This window comes from Equus quagga, chromosome 13 (assembly GCF_021613505.1).
Source record: "Equus quagga isolate Etosha38 chromosome 13, UCLA_HA_Equagga_1.0, whole genome shotgun sequence".
NCBI classification, from domain to species: domain Eukaryota; kingdom Metazoa; phylum Chordata; class Mammalia; order Perissodactyla; family Equidae; genus Equus; species Equus quagga.
In genome coordinates, this window is record NC_060279.1 from 23998105 (window position 1) to 24025320 (window position 27216).

At 35.1% G+C, this 27216-nt stretch overlaps 1 protein-coding gene across 2 annotated transcripts in view; it reads left to right on the forward strand.

Moving 5' to 3' along the window:
• LPGAT1 (lysophosphatidylglycerol acyltransferase 1) overlaps positions 1-27216 on the forward strand; it is a 76852-nt gene that overhangs the window by 28702 nt on the left and 20934 nt on the right. For both annotated transcript variants that reach the window (XM_046682309.1, XM_046682310.1), the window contains exons 3-6: positions 5888-6006; positions 9926-10021; positions 12708-12981; positions 15899-16025. In XM_046682309.1, coding sequence (XP_046538265.1) covers positions 5888-6006; positions 9926-10021; positions 12708-12981; positions 15899-16025 — 616 coding nt within the window. The remainder of the gene's footprint in view (positions 1-5887; positions 6007-9925; positions 10022-12707; positions 12982-15898; positions 16026-27216) is intronic.

Below are 27216 nucleotides of genomic sequence, written 5' to 3' on the forward strand. Positions count from 1 at the left end.
GGATCTGAAACTCTGAACCCTGGGCCACCAAAGCAGAGCCCGCAAACTTAACCACTATGCTACTGGGCTGGCCCCCACCTTTTTTGTCTCATTTTCCTCATTTGCAAATTGGGGATGATAGTATCTGTACATTTGGGATTTTGTGAAGATTAAATAAGAAATTGCTAGTTACTAATGCCTGGCACATAGAAGCATTCTATAAATGTTAGCTATTAAGATTATTAGTGTTGAACTGTATATTTATTTAATACTATATGCTCCTGTTATTCTTTTAGATAAGTAGCCCCTCCAAAAGCTACACCTTGAGCCTTGCCTCCTCAAATTTAACCTCTTAAATTTTAAGTGCCAAAAAGAGGCACTGACCACAGTTTCCTAGTGTGTTCAGTATACTTGCTTTAAAAAAATAAAACTCATCAATATTTCAATTCCACTGGTTCTTATTTACAAGTATACATCAAATTCATCCAGGGGGCTTTCTCAAAATGTCTGGGCTTACTTCTGAGAGTTTGAGTAGGATTGCTCAGGGTGGAGATGGGGGAATGGTGTCAAGTATGTCTATCATAGCCAGCCCTGATGGTCTGGTGGTTAAGACTCGGCACTCTCACCGCTGAGGCCCGGGTTGGTTTCCCAGTCAGGGAACTAAGCCACCCGTCTGTTGGTTGTCATACTGCGGCAGCTGCTGTGATGCTGAAAGCTATGTCATCAATATTTCAAATACCAGCGGGGTCGCCCATGGTGGACAGGTTTCAGTGGAACTTCCAGACAAAGACAGACAAGGAAGAAGGACCTGGCCACCAACTTCCAAAAAAATTGGCCAGGAAAACTCTATGAATAGCAGCAGAGCATTTTCTGATAGAGCGCTGGAAGGTGAGAGGATGGCACAAAAAGCTCTGCTGTACTCAGGGTCTCTAGGAGTTGGAATCCGCTTGATGACGCCAACAACCTCTCTATTATAATAGCCCTCCCTCCGTTTGCTTTTAGTTAATCACCCCCTTATCTGGTTCCTGTCCTCACCAATCTCCCTTCCGTTAATCAGTACCTTAAAATACTTTCTCATGGCACCCTTAATTAATGTCCTCACTCCCTTTGTGTCTTGCCCCATTTGTTCTGCAGACCCCTAACTTTGGATGAATCCAGTCCGTCTACCTCCAAGGTGGGCTATTGAAAGCCAGACTTCTTGAGCTACATGAGATTCTTTCCTGTGGTTTTTGTTGCTCTGTGATCTTTACTGTTCATATTAGAATATCTGACCTTACACGACACAGTAGGCATATGACTCTTTCAGTTAATAGTGATATCAAAAGTGACTTCGTCATGTAATCCAATTACCCAGGATCTCTATGATTCTATCAATTATATCTCATTCATTTTCACAATGTTTGAGTGGCATTAACGATATTATTAATATTACATAAATGAGAAAACTGAGGCACAGAATGGTAAAATCATTTGTGGCAGCAGCTTGCAAGCATAATGTTTTGAACTTTGAAATGTAAGCTATTGTGGTCATGTATTAAGCAACCTGTCTTCATATTAGTTCTGTTTTGTGGGACAGTATGATGGACTTAGCATTACTGTCTTTAAGGAATTTGTGATGGATTATTGTTGTTTTTATTTTCTTTTTGAGATGTGAACTATCCTGGTCAATTGTAGTCTATAACTTCGGGGGAGGTTTATTCAGATGTTAGAGAGTGTGTGTGTGTGCGCGTGTGTGCAGAAGGTGGTAATCTTTGGCTTTGGTTTTTAACAAGAATTTTAAAAGTTTGCTTGCAGCTAGAGAACTTTTCTTCCAGCTTTTATTCAGTTGTCCTTCATTCCCTTTGAGAATAGTGGGCCTGACCCAATTCTTTTTTGAGAATTCACTTCACAGAACAGTGTGTTAAAATATTTTTGTTTTAATCAAGTACGTTGTAAGAACTGGCAGGCATCCATAGCTTCTGTTCTTTAACATGTGAATAATTCTATTCCTTGGTTAAGAAACTGGCTCCATTATTATACTTACTGATTCTGGGATAGCAGGATATGGTCTAAGGAGCATGAAATAAATGCTTTTTCTCTATAAGCATTTTTTTGGGGGGAGGGAGGAGATTCACCCTGAGCTAACATCTGTTACCAATCTTCCTCTTTTTTTTTTCCTCCCCAAAGCCCCAGTACATAGTTGTATATTCTAATTGTAGGTCCTTCTAGTTGTTCTGTGTGAGCTGCCACCACAGCGTGGCTACTGACAGATGGGTGGTGTGGTTCTGCAACCAGAAAACTAACCCAGGCCACTGAAATGGTGAGAGTGCCGAACTTTAACCACTAGGCCATCAGGGCTGGCTCTCTATAGGCACTTTTTATCTTGATTTTCTTAATTATATAACTTTCTAACAATGATCTTTGAAATATGTAATGGTATGGTAAAAGTATGGTAAAAGAAGAATACCGCAGATATTGGAAATTAATTCATTGTTGAATAAAATTTAGATTATTACAAAATTCAACGTGACTCTATTGCTACCTCAGGATAATTTCTTAATAAAAAGTCAATCCAGCTACCTTCACTTGTTTGATTTAGTATGCCATGTGAGTCTTAGTAAATTGACATTTAGTTTGAAGATAAATTTTGGCAAAGTTATGGCTGAGAGATCAAATATGTTTTGGATTGACTCTTAATGCTTATACCCTGAAAGTATTATAGAAATGAACATTGAGAACCATTTATAATACATAATGTTAGATGTCTGTTTAGATGTTCAAAGTACAGTGCAGTTATTCTTTTCCTATATTTGATAAGAAAAAACCTGTAATTTGGTGAGGAATAGAATGCAAAGGAGAGAGAAAGGATGGGAAAAGTTGAGGACGGGGTGGTCTCTTAGTTTCCTGGGGCTTCCATAACCAAGTACCACAAACAAGGTGGCTTAAACAACACAAATTCGTTCTCTCACAGTTCCAGAGGCTAGAAGTCTGAAATCAAGATGTTGGCAAGGTCCTGCTCTCACTGAAGGCTATGGGGAGGATCCTTCCTTGCCTCTTCCAGCTTTTGGTGATGGTTTATACTTCCTGGATCCTAGACACATCACTGCAGTCTCTGCCTCCGTGATCAGATGGCATTCTCCCTGTGTGTCTCGGTGGCCAAATTTCCCTCTTCTTACCAAGACACCAGTCATATTGGATTTAGGCTTAGGGCCCACCCCAGTCCTCATCTTAACTTGATTACATCCGCAAAGACTCTGTTTCTAAATAAAGTCACATTCACAGATTTTGGCTAGATGTAAATTTGGGGGGGAACACTATTCAACCCAGTAGAGAGGGTTCTAAATTCAATTTCCATTTTGAGATTTAAACCAACACACTTACTAGATTTCTCTACTTTATATAGAGCAAACAGGTCAGATACATTTTATGTAAAAAACTTATTTTTATTTGCAGTTATATTTACATATATGCTTTCCCATTGCATCGGCCTAAGGATCTAGTATTGTCCATTCATGCAGCAGAGATTGCCTTAAAGGAATACTTGGTTATGAAACATCTGTTTACATAGATGTGGAGCCAGAAGACTTTCCACATTACATCTTAATAGCCCAATGTTTATAGAACCAAGCTAGAGTTTTCTTGAGTGTTTTAACTGCTATTATTTTGTTCTTACTTATTTTATATGCACAACACCTAACAGTGCCTGATGCTGATTTATTGAGTGAAGAATGAATTAATGAACGAGGCGGGGGGGGTGGGCTGGTGTCTCCATTGAAGGGTTGTCGATAATGGCATGATATGGGGAGTGTTCGTTTAGTAAGTATATTCTCCTCCATCCTTTTTTAAAACCCAACTGGTGGCATCCTTTGCACACTGTTCGACACTTTTCCATTATTATAGTGTATCGTTCCATATTGGTATACAAATGCTATGATTGCATAATATTCCATTGCATAGATATTTTGTAATTTATTTCCTAGTCTCCCATTTTTATTTTTAATTATGATGAAATACACGTAGCAAAATTTACCGTCTTAACCGTTTTTAAGTATGCATTTCAGTATTGTTATATATATTCACATTATTGTGTAACCAGTCTCCAGAACTTTTTCATCTTGCAAAACGGAAACCCTATACTATTCCAACTTCCCATTTCTCCCTTCTGGAAACCACATTCAGTTTCTATGAATTTGAGCTAGTCTCTCTTTTTAGTTTTCATCTTTGCTCTTATAAGCAATACTACGATAAGTAGCCTTGCATATGTGTCATTTTGCACATGAATAAGTATATCTGTAAGATGAACTCCTAGAAGTGGAATTACTAAGTAAAAAGATGGTCACATTTCTTAGTTTTGATATATATTGCCAAATTGACTTCCAAAACCGTCGTACCAGTTTATACTCCCCCCAGCAGTGTATGATATAGTAGCTGTTTAAACATGTTTCAGTAAAGTTGGCTTGTCAGACGAACTGAACAGGGAGCTTGGGACAGGAAAGTTGTGAAGGAAAGATGATGTTGCTGCCTCTTTCAAGAGGCTAGGCTCTCCCAGTGTCCTACGTGTATTCCTTAAGGCTTATTAGACATCCCTTACTGTAATTTCCGTACCGCATTTGTTTAAAAAATTTTAAATAAAATTTTTTTCCCACGTTGAAAGCTATTTGAGTATTAGTAATAACATCTCATAGAATGATTGGAATACCTCACTTTGCACATAGGTATCACAACTTAATATATGTTCAGCCCAGCTGAAAATTTCCTTAATACAAAATTTTAAGATCCTTAAAATGAATGAATGCCTTGCTTAAATGGGTTTTAATAGAAAGAAAAAAATTAGCAGAACCCTTTTCTCAAATGAGCTCTTGTGAGCTCCACTATGTTATGAGGAGCTCCACTCTATTGGGGTGACAGTGAAGGGTGATTGGAGAAGGAGGGAGTCCCAGGGAGGTGACGCTCGTGGGCCCCGGGTCCCCCCATCCCTATTTCTTCCAGCACTGTTACACACAGCTGTCTCGACTGCTTTCCTTTTGGCAGTGAGTGAGATGAGTGAACAGCAGTGTATAATCAGCCTCTGGTAATTTGTGTCAGACATCTGAAGAACGCTAACCACTTCTTTGTAGAATCCTGATGTTTGAAACTTATGCTCAATTTTATTTTTTCTGTGAAGTAAATTTACTATAAAAAGAGACGTAACTACATGGAGATACCACTGTTTTCCTTAGAGTGTACATATAGGTTTTGGTGCAATGACTTTTCATCTGGAGATTTTAAATAGCTGTAACATCTCTATTAGTTTTCTTGATTTAAAATGGAAATACTTAAATATTTTTGTAACGTTTGCAGATTTTATTATAAAGTAGATTTTGAAGGGTTCTGGGAAACCACCTCCCAATGATAATAGTTTGGAATTCATTCCCCCAGGGAATTGAATACAATTTTCAATGTATTAAACAACATTTAGATTTTATTCCTTTGTTAAAAAGATGGCATCACTGTTTTGTGATTTGTTTTGTTTACTTGATAATGAATCCTTTTGGGTTAGGGTGTAGAGATAACCTCCATTCTTTTAATGGATTTACACTCTGCCATTATGTCATAATTTTCTTATCCAGTCTCCTGTTGAACATTTAAGTTGCAGTAAACATCCTTTATTCATATATCTTTGCCTATTTGGACAAATGTGTCTGTAGGATAAATTCTAAGAAGTAAAACTTCTAGATCAAAGGAATGACCATTTTACATTTTAATGGATATTTTGGGCCTCTAGAAAATGTTGTATCAATGTCCTGACTTTTATAGGAAATAAACTTAGTTCTAAACTTTTGCAGGTTTTAGCTAGGTGATACATCATCATTAATGGACACAGTTTTTCTAATATAAGGTTTCTAGTACTGTAAAAATCTTTAAAATGACAGCTTTTTTATTCTTACAGTGATGGAATGGGGGGAAGATATTAAAGCAATTTCAAAAGATGAAGCAGTTATGTTGGTGAATCATCAGGCAACAGGAGATGTGTGCACTCTGATGATGTGCCTCCAGGACAAAGGACTGGTAAGCCATCCTGAGGGCGGAAAGGGGAGGTTAACAAAGAGGCAATTCCAGGACCTCACTATGGTTTGGAACATAGACTTCAACTTTAATGTGTATACTTTTGCGGAAAATTTAGAAAATTTTAAAAAGAAAAAATAGATAATTCTAAGTCCCTCCAGGAGAGGAATTAAGAGACTTAAAAACATAAATAACTGGAATAAGGTGACCTATGCCTCCATAAAGCTGTTTTTTAAAAAAACTACTGAGATGAAAGCAAATATGGTTGAAATTGGGGGCTGTCTTGAGGTGAAGTGGTAGGTTGCCAGTTTGGGAAATACAGACACAAACGGCAGTATTACTAAAAAATTGGTAAATGTGGTCAATGCGTTAGGTGATCTTGGGGATCTTTAGCCAAAAGAAAATAAAGTAAATATTGTTTTGAATTTCGTTTACAAAGCAAATTGGAAGGAAAGATATTAGGCTCATTTTATTCAGTGTTACTAAGGCTTTGTTTGAACTGTTGATTTTACGTTGCTTATACTGATAACTAAAATATATCAGTAAACTAGGTGGGTTTAAAATAAATTATCTTCAGCGTCTCAGGAGAAGTTAAAATGGTTATATTCATAGAAAACTAAATAAATAGAAAGTGTATAAATTTAATGGAGTTAATATTTGGCCTCATAGTAAAGAAGCAGATCAATAGATGTTTGTTAAGTGCTTCATATTCATGGTCAGTAACTCCAAGTATAGAACACCATCCTGTAAGACTCTCTCCTACTCTTAAAGGAGCCAACAGTCCCATGGTAGGTGGAGGGAGGGTATAGCAAACAACGCTTAATAGCAAAGTGAGAAGTATTCAGTGGGGGGTGAGCTCGCTGTGTACTTGATGGATATAGAAAACTTTGTGGAAGGAAGAAGACATGAACTTGGCCTTGAAGGACGAGTAGAACTTACTTAGAGTGGTGAAGGAAGCGCCTTTTTCCTTAGTTAAACAGTCTTGGCCGAAACACCAAGGCAGGAATAAGCCTAGTGTATTTAGGTGCTAGAGATTTTGCCTCAGTAGGTCAGCAGTCAGAAATTGAGGTGAGAGTAAAGGAGCACACGTTTGATTATTGTGGAATCTGTTTTTCTTGTTTATCTGAAAAGCAGAGGCATAATCTTCCTGGAATGTGGAATAAATTCAATCCTTTCTTACATTCAGAATCATGAATTGTTAAAAAAGAATCACTGTGTTTGAATCTCAAAGAATGATTAAAATGGTCAGTATAAGTATGCCTAACTTTACTACTGTAACTCCAGTTGTCGTAGACAATAACTGTGTCAACCAGAATATTAGGTCATCTGAAATTCGCCAGTCATGTGGACAAAGGAGAGTTTTATTTGTTTGTTTGCTTTTGTAAAGAGATTTCGGTTAGTTTGTCTTAGCTTCACTTTTCTGTCCAGAGTAATTTTGTTTATATTTTCAGATTAGTTATATTGTACATTTTTTATGATGACCTGATATTCCTGAATAACTTGAAATCTTGAATCATTTTTTACCTTCTTTCATAAAGGAGTAATTGAGAAATATAAAACTGGAAGCATTATAATCTCTACCTCTTGCCTGATACGTAAAGAGCAGTATTAATTTACATTTACAAGTAGGAATGTTTACTTGATTTTTTGCATACTCCATGGGTCCATTCAAAGAAAGAAAGGGTAATGCTAAATTGTAGTCCAGTTAAAAAAATCTTAGTTTAGTGGTGCTCTGAGTGTAACGTAGCTGTTGAATTCAGAAGACTCCTTGTAGCACCGTCACTGTTTCTCAGTGGGGCACTGTTAGCGTTTCAGTAGGACAGCACTGTCTTCTGAACCGTCCAGGGCGTTGCCAGAGGTTCTCTGTACCTGGCTGCCACCCACGAACTGCTAAGAGCATTCTCTAGTCATTCTGACCACCAAAATTGTCCTTACAGATTTCTAAACTGGAGAACCGTTGACTTTGCCATCATTTCAGAAATATGGAAAAGAATGGAAGTCATTCATGTAAGCCTCTCTAGAGGTTTTGATATTTAGAAAATCTGTGCTTCCAGATAAAGAATAATTGATGTAGACCAATTTTGTCTCTGGAAATACCTCACAAAATGCTGAGTGACGGCCCTCGGAAACATTGACAGTGTTGCCCCAGGCAGCTTCTCTCTGCTGACTCACTTTTTTGAGGAATATGAAACAAAGGATTAATTGTATTTTCTAAATGTGCTGGTACCTTTTTAATAAATATCTGTAAAGAGTCTTGCCCTTTTATGGCAATTGAGGATAAAACTAAGAATTTTTATTTATGTCAAAAGAACTTTATTAGATATATAATAAACATTTATTGACTTGTGATGTTTCCCCTAAAATAAGATAGGACAGAATTATTCATACAAATCTCGGAAGATAACTAGATTCTTGTACCGTATTTATTTGTGTTAGGCAACTCTTCTAACTGAAGCTGTAAATCCACCATAAATGTAAAGTTGAACATGAAAGCTAGTGACTTTAGTGTTGGTGTTTTAAACCCAGAGCCCTACAGATTGCAGCTGAAGTTCACACTGTGTTTAAAGCTCAAATGTTTTGTAGATTGAATCCACTTGTTTTTTGTTTTGTTCCTTGGGGTGCTTTTCAAGAAATTCCATTTAGTTCAAATCTCAATGCATTTAAACAAAGTAGTCACCATTACAAAGCAAAACAAGACTGAAGAATGAGATTGGTGATTATTTTACTCGGTATTAATAGACTTGGGGAATCAGTTCTTCACTGGGCATGTATCTTTATTTTTCAGAAGTGATTTTCTATAGTGAAGCTGATGGAGGAGTTGTGTAACTGAACTATGTAGTGATGCTGAAAAATTAAGGCAGAAGCTTTAATATTATATTATTTGTGGGCTTTTTACTGTTTTTGTAAAAGCAGCACGTGGGTGTCAATGCTTATTTTTTTCCTTATGTGTAAATTCGTATACTTTAGTGCTTAGAGATGTTTACATTTGCTATTCCCATAGGAAACAAAGTAGAGCTCGATTGCATTCTTGATTGAGATCGTAGCTTTGTCTTTATTTATTTAAGGCTTATAACAAGGGATGCTGTTTTCTCAGCAGGGAAGAACAGTTAACCAATTCATTAATTAGACCCCTGTTTACAATGACTTTTAATTTTGAAATTTGCTTGAAAATAAAGTCTTCTGCTCTGGATAAGAGTAATAACTTTTATCAGCAATGGATAATATTTTTCTGTTTAAGAACTGAGGGCGCTATAAATATTTTTATCCTGGCAAAGAGTATGGCCTTGCATAAGCTAACAAATATTCTTCATAACATGATAGAAGGTATAAATCATTCTGTTAAAGAGATTTTTTAATGTTCCTTTATTTTGGACATTTTTATATTTTTGTATAAAATATATTTATATATGATTTTTATATAAATATAAAATGTTTATATAATTATATTTATATATATTATTATTTTGTAACTTTTAATATTTTAACCATTAAGATAAAGTCACATTTTATAAAGTTTTAGTGCTTATTAATGAAATGTATAACCCTCATTTGATAACTTTAGCCATTCATTGTATTGTTTCAAAATAATTTTACAAGTTGTATGACAATTACCAGAGACTTTGTTTAGGGTAGAGCAAATTTGAAATCGTTAAGTTCAAATTTAAAAAGTTAATTCTGCTTCATTTGTTAACGGTGATATATATAGCTGTAACTTAGGATTCCAGGACTTGGAATCAAGACCTGTAATTTTTCATGGAGAATCCATAGCTATACTTTATGTTTAGGAATAACATTAGATTTAAGACATTTAGGTTAATTAAGAGTAAGCTTGGAAGATTGTATTTAAAACTTAGAGACTTGGCTAGACTACAGTCAGATTTACTCTCTCTAACATTTAATTATTTCTTTTGAAATATTTCAGGTTGTTGCCCAAATTATGTGGTTGATGGATCATATTTTTAAGTACACAAACTTTGGAATTGTTTCTCTAATTCATGGAGACTTCTTTATAAGACAGGTAAGTAATGAGCAGTTGTTTTCACAGTGATAGACTGATTAAACTGATTCTTTTCTTTTTTTCTTCTTCTTCTTCTTCTTTTTTTTTTTTTTGGTGAGGAAGAGTGGCCCTGAGCAAATGTCTGTTGCCAATCTTCCTCTTTTTATTTGAGGAAGATTGTCCCTGAGTTAATGTCTGTGCCAATCTTCCTCTATTTTTTGTACATGGGATGCTGCCACACCATGGCTTGATGAGTGATGTTTAGGTCCTCTCCCAGCCTCTGAACCTGTGAATCCTGGGCTGCTGAAGCAGAGCGTGTGAACTTAATCACTACACCACTGGGCCAGCCCCAAACTGATTCTTTAAAGTAAAAAGAGTCATAACAAACCTAATTGTAATAGGTAGAGCCAGTTCTAGTATCTCACGGAGCTCTTCTTCTGAATCTTTGTTCTCCAAAACATTTATTTCAATCTGAATTTGAGTATGCATGAATATTAAAATACTGATAGTGTGAATATTCTATTCTCTACCCTCCTCCTCCCAACTAAACAGTACAATGTGTAGTAAACATTTATCAAGCACCTGCCACCTTCTCGGCTCTTCTGTTTCTTAGCTATGAGAATAATAGATACTCTCCTCATAGGGTTGCTGTGGGGATCAAGTGAAGTAATACATGGTAAGCACTCAAAACAGTGCCTGTTCCCTTCTTCATCATCTTTATCATGATTACCACTATCATCATCTCTATTAACACTATTTTTCTTTACAAGTCACTGTTATATGATACAGAAGGTATCTAAATTAGCAGTAGGAAGATTATTAAATAAATAAGATTACCAGTAGGGAGATTATTAAATAAATACATAAGAGGAAATATTTTGGGAATTCATAATAGGGAAAGTAATTACATCAGATTTCTGTGAATCCAGAAAAACTTTAGAGGAGAAGATGATATTCGGCATTAATCTAAAGAATGAGTATGGGTTTGATAGAGGAATGTGGGTTGGGAATGGGTCCGAAGCATTAGGAATAGTTTAGTGTAGGAAAGAGAATCATATCCTCTTACCAAATCAGCACTACATTATAGTATTTCCCTGATATGCTATTAGTATCACATGGTTTGTTTTCTCAAAAATGGATAACTGAAATATGTGAGAGTTTTTATGTATGGTAATGCCACACTTATCTGGTATTTATATATTTAGCAACTTCAACCTGGATTGGGCAGTGCCTTGCACATAATAAGTACTTAATGAATAACTGGTGAATCTAATTAAGCCTCTTCTAAGAACCAAAAATTCAGAAAATAGCTGGAGTCTCCTAAGTTGTATGAAACTTCTAAGTTCTATTAAAATAGGTGTCACAAAACCAATATACTTGACTCCAGACAGTTTTATGTACAGAACATATTTTTGTTTTTCACATGCTGTGCAATTATCTAGTTTGTTCTGGAAATACCCTTGGTTCTTCTGAGCAGAGAGAGGAAGAGAAGCACGCACTGGAACCTCAGGAAGAAGTGGCAATGGGGACTGGCCACAAGACTGAGATGAAGTAAAACGTGACCAGAACAACTTCACAAAGAAACTAGCCTAACGTCTCAGAGTATGACGGGAAGGGGAGACAGCAGAACAACAATTGAAGCTTAGCAGTCTAGAGGAATCCAGAGGAAAAACCAACTGAGCCCCTTCATCGCGAGAGTCTAAGGAAGTCATTGAATTTCTAGTGTAGGATAACAATTGACCCTAATATGATCCTCAGCATCAAGAAGAGCCTAAATTTTACTAAATTATCCCTGTACTTTGAGGGGATAAAAGTAGAAAATAATGTACTGCAAAACATTTTCATTTTTTATTACAACATAAAGTTTTGTATACTTAAAGATTGTATTTCAAAATATCAGAGAGATTTACAAATTCATTTCTAAAGAACAACACTTTTTTCCCTGATAGAGGGTAATAAAAGTCTATAACATAGAGGGAGGGGAGAGAAAAAAAAGTCTTAATGTTAAAGAAAATCTCTTGAGACTTTGCTCCCGGACAATTTTGACAAGATATTTCCAAGAATGTTAAAAATATTTTACATGTAGTCTTGGGAACTTAATAAATAAATAAAGCTTAATCATAATTCAGTTCAGTGAATTAGCTAAGAAACTGCCTTAGGATTTTTTTGCATTTGGAATAATTTAAAGATTGAAAACATACAAATTATTTTGGGGAGCTTCTGTAATTGTGTGGTCTGGAAGATTATTAGCGAATTGATCATACTGAAAGGAAGAACCTTTGTAATATTTAGTTGTGGGTTTAGGCTTTCTTGCAAATTTTTCTGGATTCCTCTTTTCGGTCTCCAAGTCACTCCTGGTTTACTGTCTTCCCCACTAGACTAAGCTCCACGAGGGTCTCTTACTTACTTCTCTATCTCCAATGGGTAGGACAGTGCCTGGCAAGTAGTAGGCACTCAGTACATAGTCACTAAATTGATGCAGGAATGAACTTTCAGAGGCAATCAGAGCAATTTTTTTCTTTAGAAAGAAGGTTTATTTATGTAAGTGCTAATAATTTCTTTTCACCTCTATTGTCAAGAGGGGAAGGAAGTGGAGGAGAATCATTATTCTAGTCTGTGATTGGGTTTTACTTTAGAAGCTGTTATTTCTATTTAATTTTATGTTTCAAATGTACCAGTACTTCTTATATGTGTGTCTGCCTTCTAGGGAAAATCTCATCGTGACCAACAGCTGGTTTTTCTCAAGAAGCACCTGGAAAATAATTACAGGAGCAGAGGTCGAAAATGGATTGTTTTGTTCCCAGAAGGGGGCTTCCTCAGGAAAAGGCGAGAAACAAGTCAGACGTTTGCCAAGAAAAACAACTTGCCATTTCTTACACATGTCACTCTGCCAAGGATTGGGGCAACAAAAATTATTTTGAGTGCACTTGTAGCCCGACAGGAAAATGGAAGTCCAGCAGGAGGAGATACTAAAGAATTAGGTAGGATGATTTTTAGCATGTTTTTCCTTTGTTGGAATTAAAAGATTTTCTGGAGTTCCAGAAGATAACATTGTTGTTCTTTTCTATGTTTATAATTTTTGTCGAATGGAAATAATACTTAGGGAAAAGATGAAAGTATAATTTTTAAATGTTTCTATTTGCAAAAGTAGTCCATGCTTACAATAATGTACTCAAATAATAAAGAAATGCATGAAGTCAAAAGTGTCCTTCCTCTACCCTACCTGTCCGTTCTCCCAGCCATTCCCATTGCTGCAGTAAACATCCGTGTAGATATCTTCATGCATTTGTGCAAGTATTTCTGTGGTATAGATTCCTAGAAGTGGAATTGCTAGGTTAAAAGATATAGGGGTGGAAGTGACTAATTTAAAAAACTAGTCATAGATATGGAAATGAAAATAGTAATAATATATATTTTTTCCATTTATCAAATTTAGAAAGTTTTTGTTTGTTTTTAATACAAAGGATAAATTTAATGCAGTTTGGCAGTATTTATTAAGAGCCTTAAAATGTTGATAAATGACTCAGTTATTCTGTTGCAAATAATACCTGTCCAAAGGCAATAGTCTGAAATACTGGCAGAGAAGTTTATCATAGCGTTATTTATAATAGCAAAAAAATGGAAATAGCAAAAAGGAAAACGGATAAGTAATTATCAGATATCCATACAACAGAATACAACACAGCCATTACAAATGTTTATGGAGAGTTTTTATTGCCTTGGAAAAATGCTTATGTTCTGTAATGTTCATGGAATGGGAGGAACATACAACTCTTATGAAAACAACATGAGCTCAAATATGTAAACAATCAGACCGTAGAAAATGAATGAAAGGAAAGATGCCAAAATGTTAGCAGTGATGGCTTCTTTGAGTTGCAACATTATGGACGATTTTTTCCTGTTTCTTAATACTTCTCTGAATTTTTTTTTTATAATAAGTATGTATAGCTTTTATGGCCAGGAAAAAGTAAACCTCGCCAAAAAATGCAACCGTCTTAGAGATAGCCTGGTGAATTGTGAGGATTTGCAGAAAATATTTGTGCCAACAGCATGAAGACTGTTATGAACAAGTTTGTCTAAGATGCTGGAAGTTTGGTGATAAATTGTAAACTAAAAAGCTGAAAGAAACTCGCGAGGCCTGTTTTCTTAGTAGCATTTTGCTGTTTCCTTTAATGTTCTTTAGATAAAAAATAAAAATAGATATTATTGGCCCTCAGAAATATGTGTTTTTAGATGACGGTAAGGACTAGACATAGAAATAGTGCCTGTGAGGTTGCACTGAGTTTTCCTTTCTTTTGTTTTTTTCTAAGCAGCTGCTTGGCAGTCGGCTCTCTTAATCTTTCATCGTCTATTAAAAAGACAAATTGAAAGAGTCTTTTAATAGAAAAGGAAAGTTCAGAATAGCTTCTCTGCTAGAGACACTGTGGCAATGTCAGCCAAGTCAAAGCTTGAAGGCAAAGGTCTTCCAAATAGGATTAGTTGCACTAATAAAGACTGCTGTTTTTAAATGGTTTCATCCAGTCTGATTAACTTTAAAAGGATTAGTATTTTTTGCTTGTTTATTGTATGTTTTAATAGATATTAAACTGATCTCTGGTGATTTTTTCTCATAATTTTATTGTAAAAATTTTCAAGCATAGATAAAGGTTGAAAGAATTTTACAGTTAATGTCCATGAGCTGAGCAACTAGATCCTATAACATTTTACTATATTTGCATTATCATCTCTCTCCATCCTTCTTATACATCCGTTAGTCCATCTTGGTTTTTGTTTTTTTATGCATCGTTTTTATGCATCTTTTTATGTATATTTTGTTTTTTTATGCATCTTATACTTGATCCCTGAACATTTCAGTGTGTACCTCACTGGTAGCTTATTAAAATGTGTTTATGTAAACTCTTTTCCTTTTTGCAATATGTTACTTCAAAATTATTATTTTTTTGCTTGTTTCTTTTATGGGTATTTTTTTTCCCCTTCAGAATGTTGTCTAAAATTTTTTAAGAATTTAAGACCAGTTTATAATTATTTGACATACAAAAGTAAAATATCATTGATTCCTAATGCATATTTAGACTTATGTTTGAAAATAAGTTTTATATTTTTAGGGATCTCTTTATACTTCAAAAGATAGACCATTACATGTTAAAGTCTAGCTATCAGCATTCTCTCTGAGGATTCCCCTCTCAGTTCTTGCTCAGCTTTGTACTCCATTCTGGAAATAAAGACAGCATGCAAAGGGCTGAAGTAAACAGAACTTCCCACATTCCTTCTCATAACAATAGTTACCTGTTATACCCGCTAAAGGCAGACAGGTTTGATTGCGTTATTTGTATGTAGCTCTAGCTAAAATGGGAGGAGTTTTTTTTATCTTGTTTTGAACAAGAGCAGCAACTGGCAAACATGTGGATCAATAAAACGCTTAACTTTATTTCCTTATTTTCCGATATTTAGTAGTCTCCCAAGTATCACATTCTTGGTGTTTGTATTATATTGTGTTATATTTAGTGTGTGGATTTGTTTTGTTTGGAGGTTTGTTTTTCAGTTTGTGATTTGATACTTTCGCTTCTGGCTTTTTATAGGCCAGTTTTTATGAGTGATAAAATATAAATTAGACCTTGATGGTGCCTAATTGTATTGAATGATGCACATCCAATAAATAATAGTGCTCTGTTATTTATTGATTTGTTGGAGATTCATTCATTTATAATAGGAAATGCTTAATTTCATCCTAAGTGCATTGCTTATAAAGAACAGTAACACCAAAGTTCATCCTGTTTTCTTAAAGCAAAAGGAATGTCAGTATCCTTTAATACTCCTCAAGTAATCTATACTGTGTTATTTGCTATAAATAATATAAAAATTGATCCAATTTTAAGTTGTTTTTTTATTTGTTCTTAGATAGCAAATCAAAAGGCCTCCAGTGGGTAATAGATACAACCATAGCTTACCCCAAAGCTGAACCCATGGATATTCAAACCTGGATCCTTGGATACAGAAAACCAACGGTCACACATGTACATTACAGGTGAGAAGTCTGCGTTAGTACTCAGCGTGTATCCAACATAAAGTACTGTTTCAGGATAGTGTGAATGTTTTTATATTAAAACATTTAATTAAATATTTAATATTAAATTTTTAATTGATAGCCAAAATGGCTCAAAATCATTCTTATGCTAAATTTTTAATATGAAAATATCATTTGAATAGTTATTTCACTGAGTGATAAGAGTCTCTAAAAATGGCGTTCTTGAGGCCCTATGATTACTTGATTGCCTGATGCTCTCGAGTAAAAGTAATTTAACTTAAAGGGCCAAACATCACAGATAAATATATACTCATTTGGGTTAAGTAGATTTGTGTTAGTAGAAATGGAATTTATTTTTAAATCATTGTCATGTAAGATTTTCTAAATGATTAAATTGATAATTTAGCTGTGACTTACATTTTTAAATTTTTTATTATTTTTTAAGGTTAGCATCTGAGCTAACATCTGTTGCCAGTCTTCTTTCTTCTCCCTGAAGCCCCCCAGTACATAGTTGTATATTCCAGTTGTGGGTCCTTCTAGTTGTGGCATGTGGGACGCTGCCTCAGCATGGCCTGAGTAGCAGTGCCACATCTGCACCCAGGATCCGAACCAGCGAAACTCTGGGCCGCTGAAGCAGAGCACGCTAACTTAACCACTTGGCCACAGGGTTGGCCCCTAAATTTTTAATATTTTAGTATGCCTGTGCTATTTGCATAAACAACAGCGAAAACATGTATTGAATATTCTGTGCCAGCTTCTCGAGATTTTTTAATGTAGAATTCTTTTTTTAAAGAGTTTCGTGTAAATGTTTTTAGGTATTTATATCAAAGCATGATGCTAATAAGGCCTGGATAGATTTGATCACTTTATAAGCTATTTATCTTTGTTCTATTTCCTAATCAAAGATCTCAACCCATGGCAACTAAGTTGCAAAGTCAGCAGTTGGTCCCAAGGAATATCACAATTGCCATAAAAGCCCTCAATTCTAGAGGAAAACTACTCAAATTACATACCCATTGATAGTAAATAGGCAGCATATTTTCATATGTGTAAATCATCAGAGTTTTACAAATTTAAGTACAGAGTTGGAATAATTTGAAACAAATTTTGAAACTTAAATATTACAGTTTGGGTTTTTGCTATGTGAGGGATAACCATAAAATTACAGTTGATTCTGCTGTGTGACTTGCTTTGCCAAATTATGAAGTTCATGTGTAAGGTAAGGAAGTAATTCTTGATGATTATTCTGACTCCATTCCATGTATGTTGTCCATTTTACTTATTATGTCCAAGGCCCTGAAAGAATTTCTCCTATATCTAGACTTCAGTAAGTTTTTAAATTGTGATCTATAAATGAAGCTCAATTTTAATGCCAAAGCCAGGAGTACATGGCTGTTGGATCTGTGTGTATTGGACACATGTGGATTGTATCCTCATTGGATATATGTAGATCTTCCTAGAATGTCTTACCCAAAAAGAACTGAGACAGGGGAGAAAACATTAAACATCTATTATGGTAGACCTTGTTTTTCTTTTTTAACCAATAAATAGAAGAAATTTTAGTTTTTAGATACTCAGAAAAAATTAATGGAATCATAAGAGATCTTAGAAATAGAAGAAATGTCCATTTTTAGTAAAATTATTTTAACAGGAGCAAGTGCGAGCCTCTTAAATTCACTCAAAGTAGAAGTTTTTAACCCGTTTCTCTATGCAATATTTTGTGTATGTTTGCACTTTTCTGCAGGAAAGGTTCATAGCTTTCCCTCTGTTCTTAAAATAGGTAAAGGATTTTAAAAAAGATTGAGGGGCTGGCCCCGTGGCCGAGTGGTTAAATTCGCACGCTCTGCTTCGACAGCCCAGGGTTTCACTGGTTTGAATCCTGGGCGCGGACATGGCACCACTCATCAAGCCATGCTGAGGCGGCATCCCACATGCCACAACTAGAAGGATCCACAATTAAAAATACCCAACTTTGTACTGGGGGGCTTTGAGAGAAAAAGGAAAAATAAAATCTTAAAAAAGAAATTAAAAAAAAAAATTGAGAACCCTTGATTTAGAAATCAAAACCAAATAGTAGGTAGAAAATGACGAATGGTTAATTTAATACAGAAAAATACTTCTGTTAATAAAATAGAAGTTTCTCAGAAATATATTTCTTTATAGAGACTTTATTACCAGACAGAAATAGTAAAGAAAATTCTAATGTGTTAGATTAGCAGAGATTAAATTGTGTTATAGAATCATACCCCAAAATAATAATTAAAGTACAAATTATGCCCAATTATTTATTTGTACACACATACACGTACGTAACACACATACCCTAGGAGTGCTGGGACAGGTGAGGAGGTATTTTCTTTTCTTCACAGGAATTTAATAGAGATCATTGTCTAACCAAGGGAAAAGGGAAGGACCTGTGTTCAGGTGGAAAAGGGAGGACAAATGAAAGCAGCGAGAGAGAACAGAGGTGCTTTTGGTGTTTTGCTGTTAGCATAGTTTTGAGGATTCGCAAGAAGCTTGTGCGAGAGGGTGCGGGCCCTGTCGTTAGCAGCTCCCACGACCGCCTCTATCAGCCATGGACCGACTAGGTCTCCTCCCGTATTGTTCTAAGCCCTCAGGGCACCCTGGGCATAGGGAAACAAAGGTTGATTTTTCATTTGGTTGGTTTTTTTTTTTACCTCCCAGCTTTCTCAGTTCCAAAATAATCTGTTTTATTGCTTATCCTCGATTTTTCCTGGCAGGAGTAACACCATTAAAATAAGTTTAAACAAACATGATGGTCTTTACTCATTTTGGTTTTTTGTTGTTGTTCTCAGAAAGATTGTTTTTTATTCAGACTCTCTAGTCATTTGGTTATATCTTAAAAATTTTAAACAATGATGAGATGTTTCCATTTAAAATAGATTTAAAATACAACATTAGAAATTGTATATACAGAAATGTGAATAATATAAATAACTGGGGTCAGATCTCTTCCTCTTTTAATGTGGGAAAGTTGGCAAGAAAAACTACATTGACTGCTTACAGTGGGGAATGGGTGCCCAGAGAGAGAGGAAAAGGTGGCCTGGAAACTGTAAAGTTCACTGAAAAATAGTAGTTTTGCTTAATGTTGTCCTGCTTATCTTCACCTATAGGCAGATTTTAAAAACTATTCATGAATGTATTTTTTTCCCCGCAGTTAACATTACTGTTAAGCCATTGGTACAAGTACAAGCCATTGGTACAAAATTGGTACAAGCCAATTTTGCTTCACATGATGTAGAAAGTATTTGTTTTCTTTGTAACCTCAGCTGACTTTTTTTTTTGTTTTAATAAAGCAGCCCTCATTCTTAGAGAATTTAATTGAAGTGATCACATGGTGATTATGGTGTAGCTGGGCAAGTTAGTACTCTTGCTAGTTTTTTTCAGTATAATCTGGAGGAGTAAACATGTGAGAGTCAGAAAGTAATCATTCTGTTCTGTTCAGCATTTATCAGATCCCACTTGGAATATTGCCGTGTGTTTTAATTTCTTTATTTTAAAAGAAATAATGCAGTTAGTAGAAGGTTATGAAAAGAGCTAATATAGATGAATCCTAGAACACTAGTACTGCTTAAAGGGCGGTCATTTTAGATCACGTCCAAGCACATTTGGAGGTGGTGGTAATTAAGTGAAATCTAACTCTAAGAGAAACTCCACGTTGAAAGTCCAAACGGGTTAAGGAGAAGTTTAACAATTCATAAGTACTAAATCGGTACTAAGTTTCCACATACAGGAAGTACTTCTATCATATTCTAGGTACTTCTGTCATATCACGGAAGGTAGTAACTGTCCTTTCTCATGTAAAACATCCTGGTGCCTGCTGAGCACCGTAGAACGTGCCCCTGGAGGGCTCGGGCTCTCTGTTATTGGGCGATCACCTTCCTGACCATCGGAATCCACTTGGGAAGCAATACAGTTGGCATTGTTTATTTAGCATTAATCAGTGGTTGGGCCATTTTTTATTTCCTTAATACATTTCTCTTCTCTTCTTGGAAACTATCGTCAAGGCCACCAAGTAGATTCCACTACCTGTTCTGTACCTCATTGGAACACACTGTGACAGGTGGATGGGGATCTCTGAGCAAGAAAGGTGTTTTCCCTACAGAGTGACTCTAGTCATATGTGTCAGCACAGTTAAGTGCTGAGAAAACACTTGGTCTTTGTTGAAATACGAAAAGAATATCTAGATTACTGGAATGTGCAGCAGAAGGTTCGTCTAGATTTTAAGTTTCTGTACTGATGCTTAGGGAAAAAGCCTAAGAATGCAATAGCTTATTTTAAATGTTCTGAAATAAACTATTTTGTCTTCCAATAGCAGTTCTTTATATTGTCAAGTAACTTCTTAGGCTTATGTTGATTTTTAGGATTTCTGGAAGAGAACCCTAAGTATACATGTAATTATATGCTGTGGAATACTTTCCTAAAATCCCACATAAATGAGAAAGTAAAAATTTGTAACACGGTTATATACTAGATCCAATCTTACAAATAGGTAGCGTTATCTTTCAAAAGTCAAACTTTTAAGGCAAGTGTTTGGAGCTTACTCCTTAGAAAACTTGTGGTAAATGAAGATTAAGTACCCAGATCACTTTGCTAATCACTGAGCTCCTCAGGCAATCCATCCTAGGACCTTGATGGCCAGAGGTAGCCCCTGCTTCTGTGAATGCATTGTTTGAGCACCAAATGGTATACTGATAAAAATGTGTTTTAAAAACTACAAAGCACCTTACAAATTATTATTAAGATACATGAAGTGTATATGGGTTATTGATAAGTCCAGTATTCGTAAATTAGCATTCCCCATGGATTGCATCTAAGCCACTTATTACTTTAAGAGAAAGGATGTCTTTTCTTATTCTTTACTTCCCCTAATTATATATTAACTGGGGAAATATTTTTCATTAGTATGGATAGAACTGCATTATTGATCTTTTTCAAAAGTAAAGCTTGTTTTAAAAGAGGAACTAAGGCTTAACTATGAGAAACATTTGAGGGGAACAACTTTTTCCTCTTCCTTTCTCCTTTCTATCACTGTCCCACTAGCAGACAGCTTATTCCTATTAAAGAAGCGATGGGCACAGTGTGCCACTGTTAAGGAGTTAACAGGAAAGTGAAACATGAATTAGATTTTAGTTACAGGGATGGAATGTTTATAGGGCTAAAAGCAAAAGTAACCCCTGTCCTTAATATAAGTGTCTACTTTACTCCAAATTAGGACAGTGAGTTAGAGAAGATGGTTCTCTTGTGCAGAAGTAGCTTATATTTTCATTTCAAAAATCTTAAAAGCAGATATAACCATGAGTGTAGTGGCATAGATAGATTACTAACAGCACAGGTGTGGCTTTCGGATCTAATTTGATTGGAACTTTGGTTACTTTGGAGAAGGATTCAGTTACAGACTGGGGCAAGAATTTATTTTCAATTTGGGGAGGGGAAATTAATTCAGAGAAGGAATATTTAACCAATATTTTTAAAGAAAATATGCTCACTAGAAGAATGGGCAAATGTTAACATTTTGACATATTTGCTTCAGGATTTTTTTATTAATAGAAGAAACAAAACATTTCTAGTGAAGTTCCCATCGCTCCCCTTCTCTGTTCCATACCACTTCTCTCCCACCCACAACGCCACTGCCATCATAAATTTGTGTATCCTTCCTGTCCTTATACTTTTATTACACAGATACATTTATAATATACAATATTGTTGTGTGTATTTTTTAAATGTATATTACCATATACGATATATGATTTTACAACATGTATTTTTCCACTCTATATTACATTCTGGGTCTTTTTATTTTTACACTTCTGGCTCCCTTTTGTTCATTTGAACTATTAACACTATTTAACTGTTCTATTCCTGTCATATGATTGTCACACATTGTCTATTCATTCTGCTATTGTTGGATACTTATTTTCTCAGTCTTTTAGCTAGTATAATAAACAATGTCACAATGAACATTCTTATACCTGTTTCACTAAGCGTATACTTATAAGTGAGAGTTAAAGCAAGATCTGTATGTGCCCAGCTGTGGAATTGCTAGATCATAGGGTATGTGCATTTTTACCTTGACTGGGTTAGTCAAATGGTTCTCAAAGTGGTTGTATCAGATTACAGTTTCATTAGCAGTATGTAAGAAATCACCTTTTTCTACATCTCTGTCAAAGTCATCACCTTTGGTCTTTTGCAACTCTGGTAGGTATGAGATGGTATATCACTATTTAGGCCTCAGGTTTCGTGTTTACGAAGTAGGTATGATAATCCTCCAACCTGATATTAAAATGCGCTGATGTGAAGCATAAGATTAGGGTGAAGGTAGCGTGTTTATTTAAAAATTCAATCACTATTGGAAATCTTAAAGGTTTACTCATTGATGTCTACCTTCCCTGTCTAGAAAGTAACCTCCATGAGAGCAGATGCTTCACCTGTCTTGTTCACAATTATATTCCTAGAACAATGCTGGCGTATAGTAGAAGTGCAATACTAATTGAATGTATGAATGCTAAAGTTCATGGTATAGACATGCACTGTCCAGTTATAGCACAAAAGGCTACCTATGGCTGTTGAGCACTTAAAGTGTGGCTTGTCTGATTGAGATGTTCTGTAAGTGTAAAATGCACACTAGATTTTAAAGACTAGTAGGAAAAAGGAATGTGAAACATCTCATTAATAATTTTTTTGATGGGATGTTGATAATATTTTAGATTTGAGGTTAAAGGATTAAATTTCTTTAATGTTATTAGGTGTTCTCTATTGTATACTTCATAAAATATTAATTGTATGCTTTTATTTTTAAAAATAAATTTATGAAAAATATTTCATAGAGGGAAAAACTCCTTCCCAGTATGTTCACCTAAAATTCCTTTTTTATATTTCCTTTTAATATTTGTTCTTATGTATGTTTTTAATGTAGCTGTAGTTTAGTTTTAACTGTAGTGTAGTTTTAATGTAGTTGTAATATGCATGAAAGTTATTAGTATTCTACTTTATCCCCATAGCATTTTAATGAACGTATAATGTACTATACATTTACTAGGTGTTAAGATTACAGATTTTATAAGTATTAGAAAATATTGTTATAAAGTCTTTACATTTTTAGTGGCTTTCCAAAATCCTGGTTAGTGGATACATTTTAATTACCCATTTCCTTATTGATCATAGACTTTTCAGGTTTTATTCTTGACTTTAAATAATACTATGCTGAGTATATTACTTAGTACTTACGTATAGTTCCCCCATCCATGTTTTGGATTCCTTTATAGTAGATATATTTAACCTGTTAGTTCTAATGTTGGATAGGAAAACATTATTAGAATTACATCTAAATAGCGAGAGTGATTGTCAAAGAGATGGGGGGAAATTATTTATGAGAAAAATTACCAACACTTAAAAACAGAGTATAATATTTTAGTAACTTTATGCATAAACCTATATATATTTGTGATTAATATATCATTTTGGCTTTCCTTTCTGGTTTTTTCCCTTACTTCCTAAAATAAGAAAACAAAAACGTCACAAGTTTTTATAAGTTTTAAGGGTTATAATTTTAGAAATGGTTTTTCCCTCCCAAACTTTCTATTGTGGAAAATTTCAGACTTACTAATTAAATCCATATATGGTGAATGTTGTTTCTTCTGTGTTATTTCCCAGATCCCATGGGATAATTTTGAAGCAAGTTTCAGACATCATATCATTTCATTTGTAAATATTTCATTATGTATTCTCTAAAATGTATGAATTCTTTTTGTAAAAAACATTACACATTATCATACCTAAAAATATTAATAACAATTCATTAATATCATTAAATATCTAGTCAGTTATCAAATTTCCTGGATTGTCTTATAAATGACTTTTTTGAACAGTTTGGATTCAGTTAGATTATAATTGCTTAATATATCTCTTGTTTCCTTTTATCTATAGATTCCCCCCCTCTCTTTTGTTTTTTTCTTATAGCTTATTTTTTGAGGCTATAGTTTATTTTTTGAGACTATTTGCCCTGTAGAGTTTTGATAATTTTGGTTTTGCTGATTGTATCCTGTGTGTTTCCCTGACTTCTATATTTCCTGTAAATTGCTGGGTAGATACTAAAACTTCATCAGTTTGGGGTTTGAATTTGCTTGACAAGAAATGCTTCATAAGTGGTGATGCTTACTTCCGTCAGCAGGCATATAATGCCTGGTTGTCTGTCAGAATAGTTTTTGAATGCTGTTATTAGTTTAATGTCTTAAAACAAATATATCCAATGCTTTGAGGGAAAAAATGATACCTCCTCATTCTAGCCCTTTTACCCCAAACAATGATGTCAGGAATTTCAATTTAAAATTTAGGCCTCTTCTGGCATGTAATAACACATAAAGAGGATTGGTTTTGCCTGAGATACTGTCATAGTGATGATATAAGAAGGTCCATAGTCTTATGTTGTTTGGTGAGCCATTAAAAAGGATTTTCACCCGCTGTGTCCTAAACTATAAAGGTGTTGGAAATGTTCTAAACTTAATTGAAAAATGAACTACAAATCACCCATTGATACACTGATAGTTCTATTAGTCAGGGTTCTTCAGAGAAATAGAACCAATAGGATATGTAGAGAGATCAATAAGAGGAGACTTATTATAGAAGTTGGCTATCATGGTTATGGAGGCCGAGGAGTCCCATAATCTGCTGTTTGCAGGCTGGAGAACCAAGATAGCCTATGGTTAATTCAGTCTGAGTCCCAAGGTCTAAGAAAGGAGGGAGAAGGGGAGGTGATGGTGTTAGTCCCTTCTGATTCTGAAAGCCCAAAACCAGGAGCGCCAATGTCCAAGGGCGTAAGAGGAATGTGTATCAAGCTGAGATAGCAGATTCCCCCTTCTTCCACCTTTTTGTTCTATTCAGGCCCTCAGTGCATTGGATGATGCCCCCCTGCATTGGTGAGGGTCATCTTCTTTACTTAGTCTACTGGTTTGAGTGCTAATCTCTTCCAGAGACACCCCCACAGACACACCCAGAAATAATGTTTTACGAGCTCTCTGGGCGTCCCTTACTCCAGTCAAGTTGACACATAAAGTTAAGCATCACAGTCATCTACATAGGAAACCCAAGACACTGAGTTCACCATCTATTTATAGAGGTCAGCAATCTTGATAGAAAATCATCACAGAAAAATCAATGGTATCCCTTTATCCTGGCAATAAATAGAAGATGTAATTTTAAAAAAGACACTATTCTCAGAAGCAGGAAGACTATAAAGTACTACCAATAAAACTTTAAAAAATATATAAGCCTTTTATGAAGAAAAATATAAAAATTTCATTGAAGAACATGAAAGACCCGAATAAGCAGATAGAGAGACTGTATTCATAGAGGGGAAGGCTCAAAACTGTAAAGATGTCAGCTCTCCCAAATTAATCTATAAATTTAATATAATTCCATTACATTATATTCGGAAGGATTTAGAATGAGAATCCAGGAGGGTTTTTATGGAAACTTGACAAGATTGTTCTAAAATTCATTTGAGAGAATAAAGATAAATGAATATCTAAGATAGCTTTGAAGATAAACGAAACAGGAATTCTTCCTACCAGATATCAAGGCTTAGTGTAATTTAAACAGTATAGTATAAGGGCAGACCCAGATCGATGGAAAGATGGGAAGATCTGGATTTCTTTGGGAACTTGTGTATGATTGAGTAGGCAGCACATATCAGTGGAGAAAGGGCAAATTTTTCAATAAATGAAATGGTTTGGGACCATTGATTCTATGTATGGGGGAAAATAAAATTAAAATTTTACCCCGTACCATATCCCCAAATAAATCCCAGATGGATTTTTATCTCAACATCAATAATGAGATTCTAAAGTATTGAAAGAAAATAGAGGATACTCCTAATGTCCTCACAGTAGGATAGGCCTTTCTTACACAAAAATTGTAAGTCATAAATCATGAAAAAATATAAATTTGAATGCATCAAAATTAAGAACTGGAGTATGCAAAAGACCACCATAAACAAAGTTAAGGTGTTTGAAATGCATATAAGGAAGATTAATTTTTCTTTTTTTTGAGGAAGATTAGCCCTGAGCTAACATCCGCTGCCAATCCTCCTCTTTTTGCTGAGGAAGACTGGCCCTAAGCTAACATCCATGCCCATCTTCCTCTGCTTGATATGTGGGATGCCTACCACAGCATGGCTTGCCAAGTGTTGCCATGTCCGTACCTGGGATCCGAACCAGTGAACCCCGGGCTGCCAAAGCAGAACATGTGCACTTAACTGCTGCGCCACCAGGCCAGACCCAACAAAGATTAATATTGAATATGTATTTAAAGAGTTTCTACAGATCAATAATAATTTTTAAACCCAATAGAAAGACAAGATATAAAAAGACTTCCTTATTCATAGAAATCAAAATATGTGAAAAGATGATTGAAATACAAAATAAGAGAAAATACTGTTCTTTGCTCATCAGTTATCAAGTATTGATTGCTAAGGTTGTAGGGAAAATGACACACAAATTGGTGCAGCCAATTTGAAGAACAATTTGGCGGTATCTTAAGTCCTCTGTGACATAACAGTTATACTTGGGACTACATATTCTAGAGAAAGACAGGGATATTAGTGCAGCATTTTTGTAAGAGTAAAAAATTGGAAACAACATAAATATTCAGCAATAGAGGAATGGCTAAATAAAGTGTTGTATTTCTTCAAAGGACTAAGCTAAACAGAATTTTGTATTTGACCACTTGATTTCTTCAGTAGGATGACTAATAATCATCTCTAAAACTAACCTGTAGATTTTCCTAACAATATATGCTCCTTTGTAGCCTTCTGCATCTCATTATTGATAGCAACTTCCATCCTTCCAGTTGCTCACATCAAAAACCGTGGAGTCATCCTTGGCTCCTCTCTTTCTCTCACATCTCACATCTACTCACTGAGGAAATCCTTTTGGTTCTATATTCACATATATATCCTAGATCTAACCACTTCTTTTCACCCTTGTCCTGGCCACTATCACCTCTACCTAGCTCCTAGGTCACTACACAACCTCCTAACTGGTCGCTCTGTTTTTACCTTCGTCCCTCTTAGTGTCTGTTTCCAATGTGATATCCAGAGTGATCTTTTTAAAATCTAGGTCAGATCATGTCAATCTTGGGTTCAGAATCCCATAATGGCTTTACCCATCTAAAA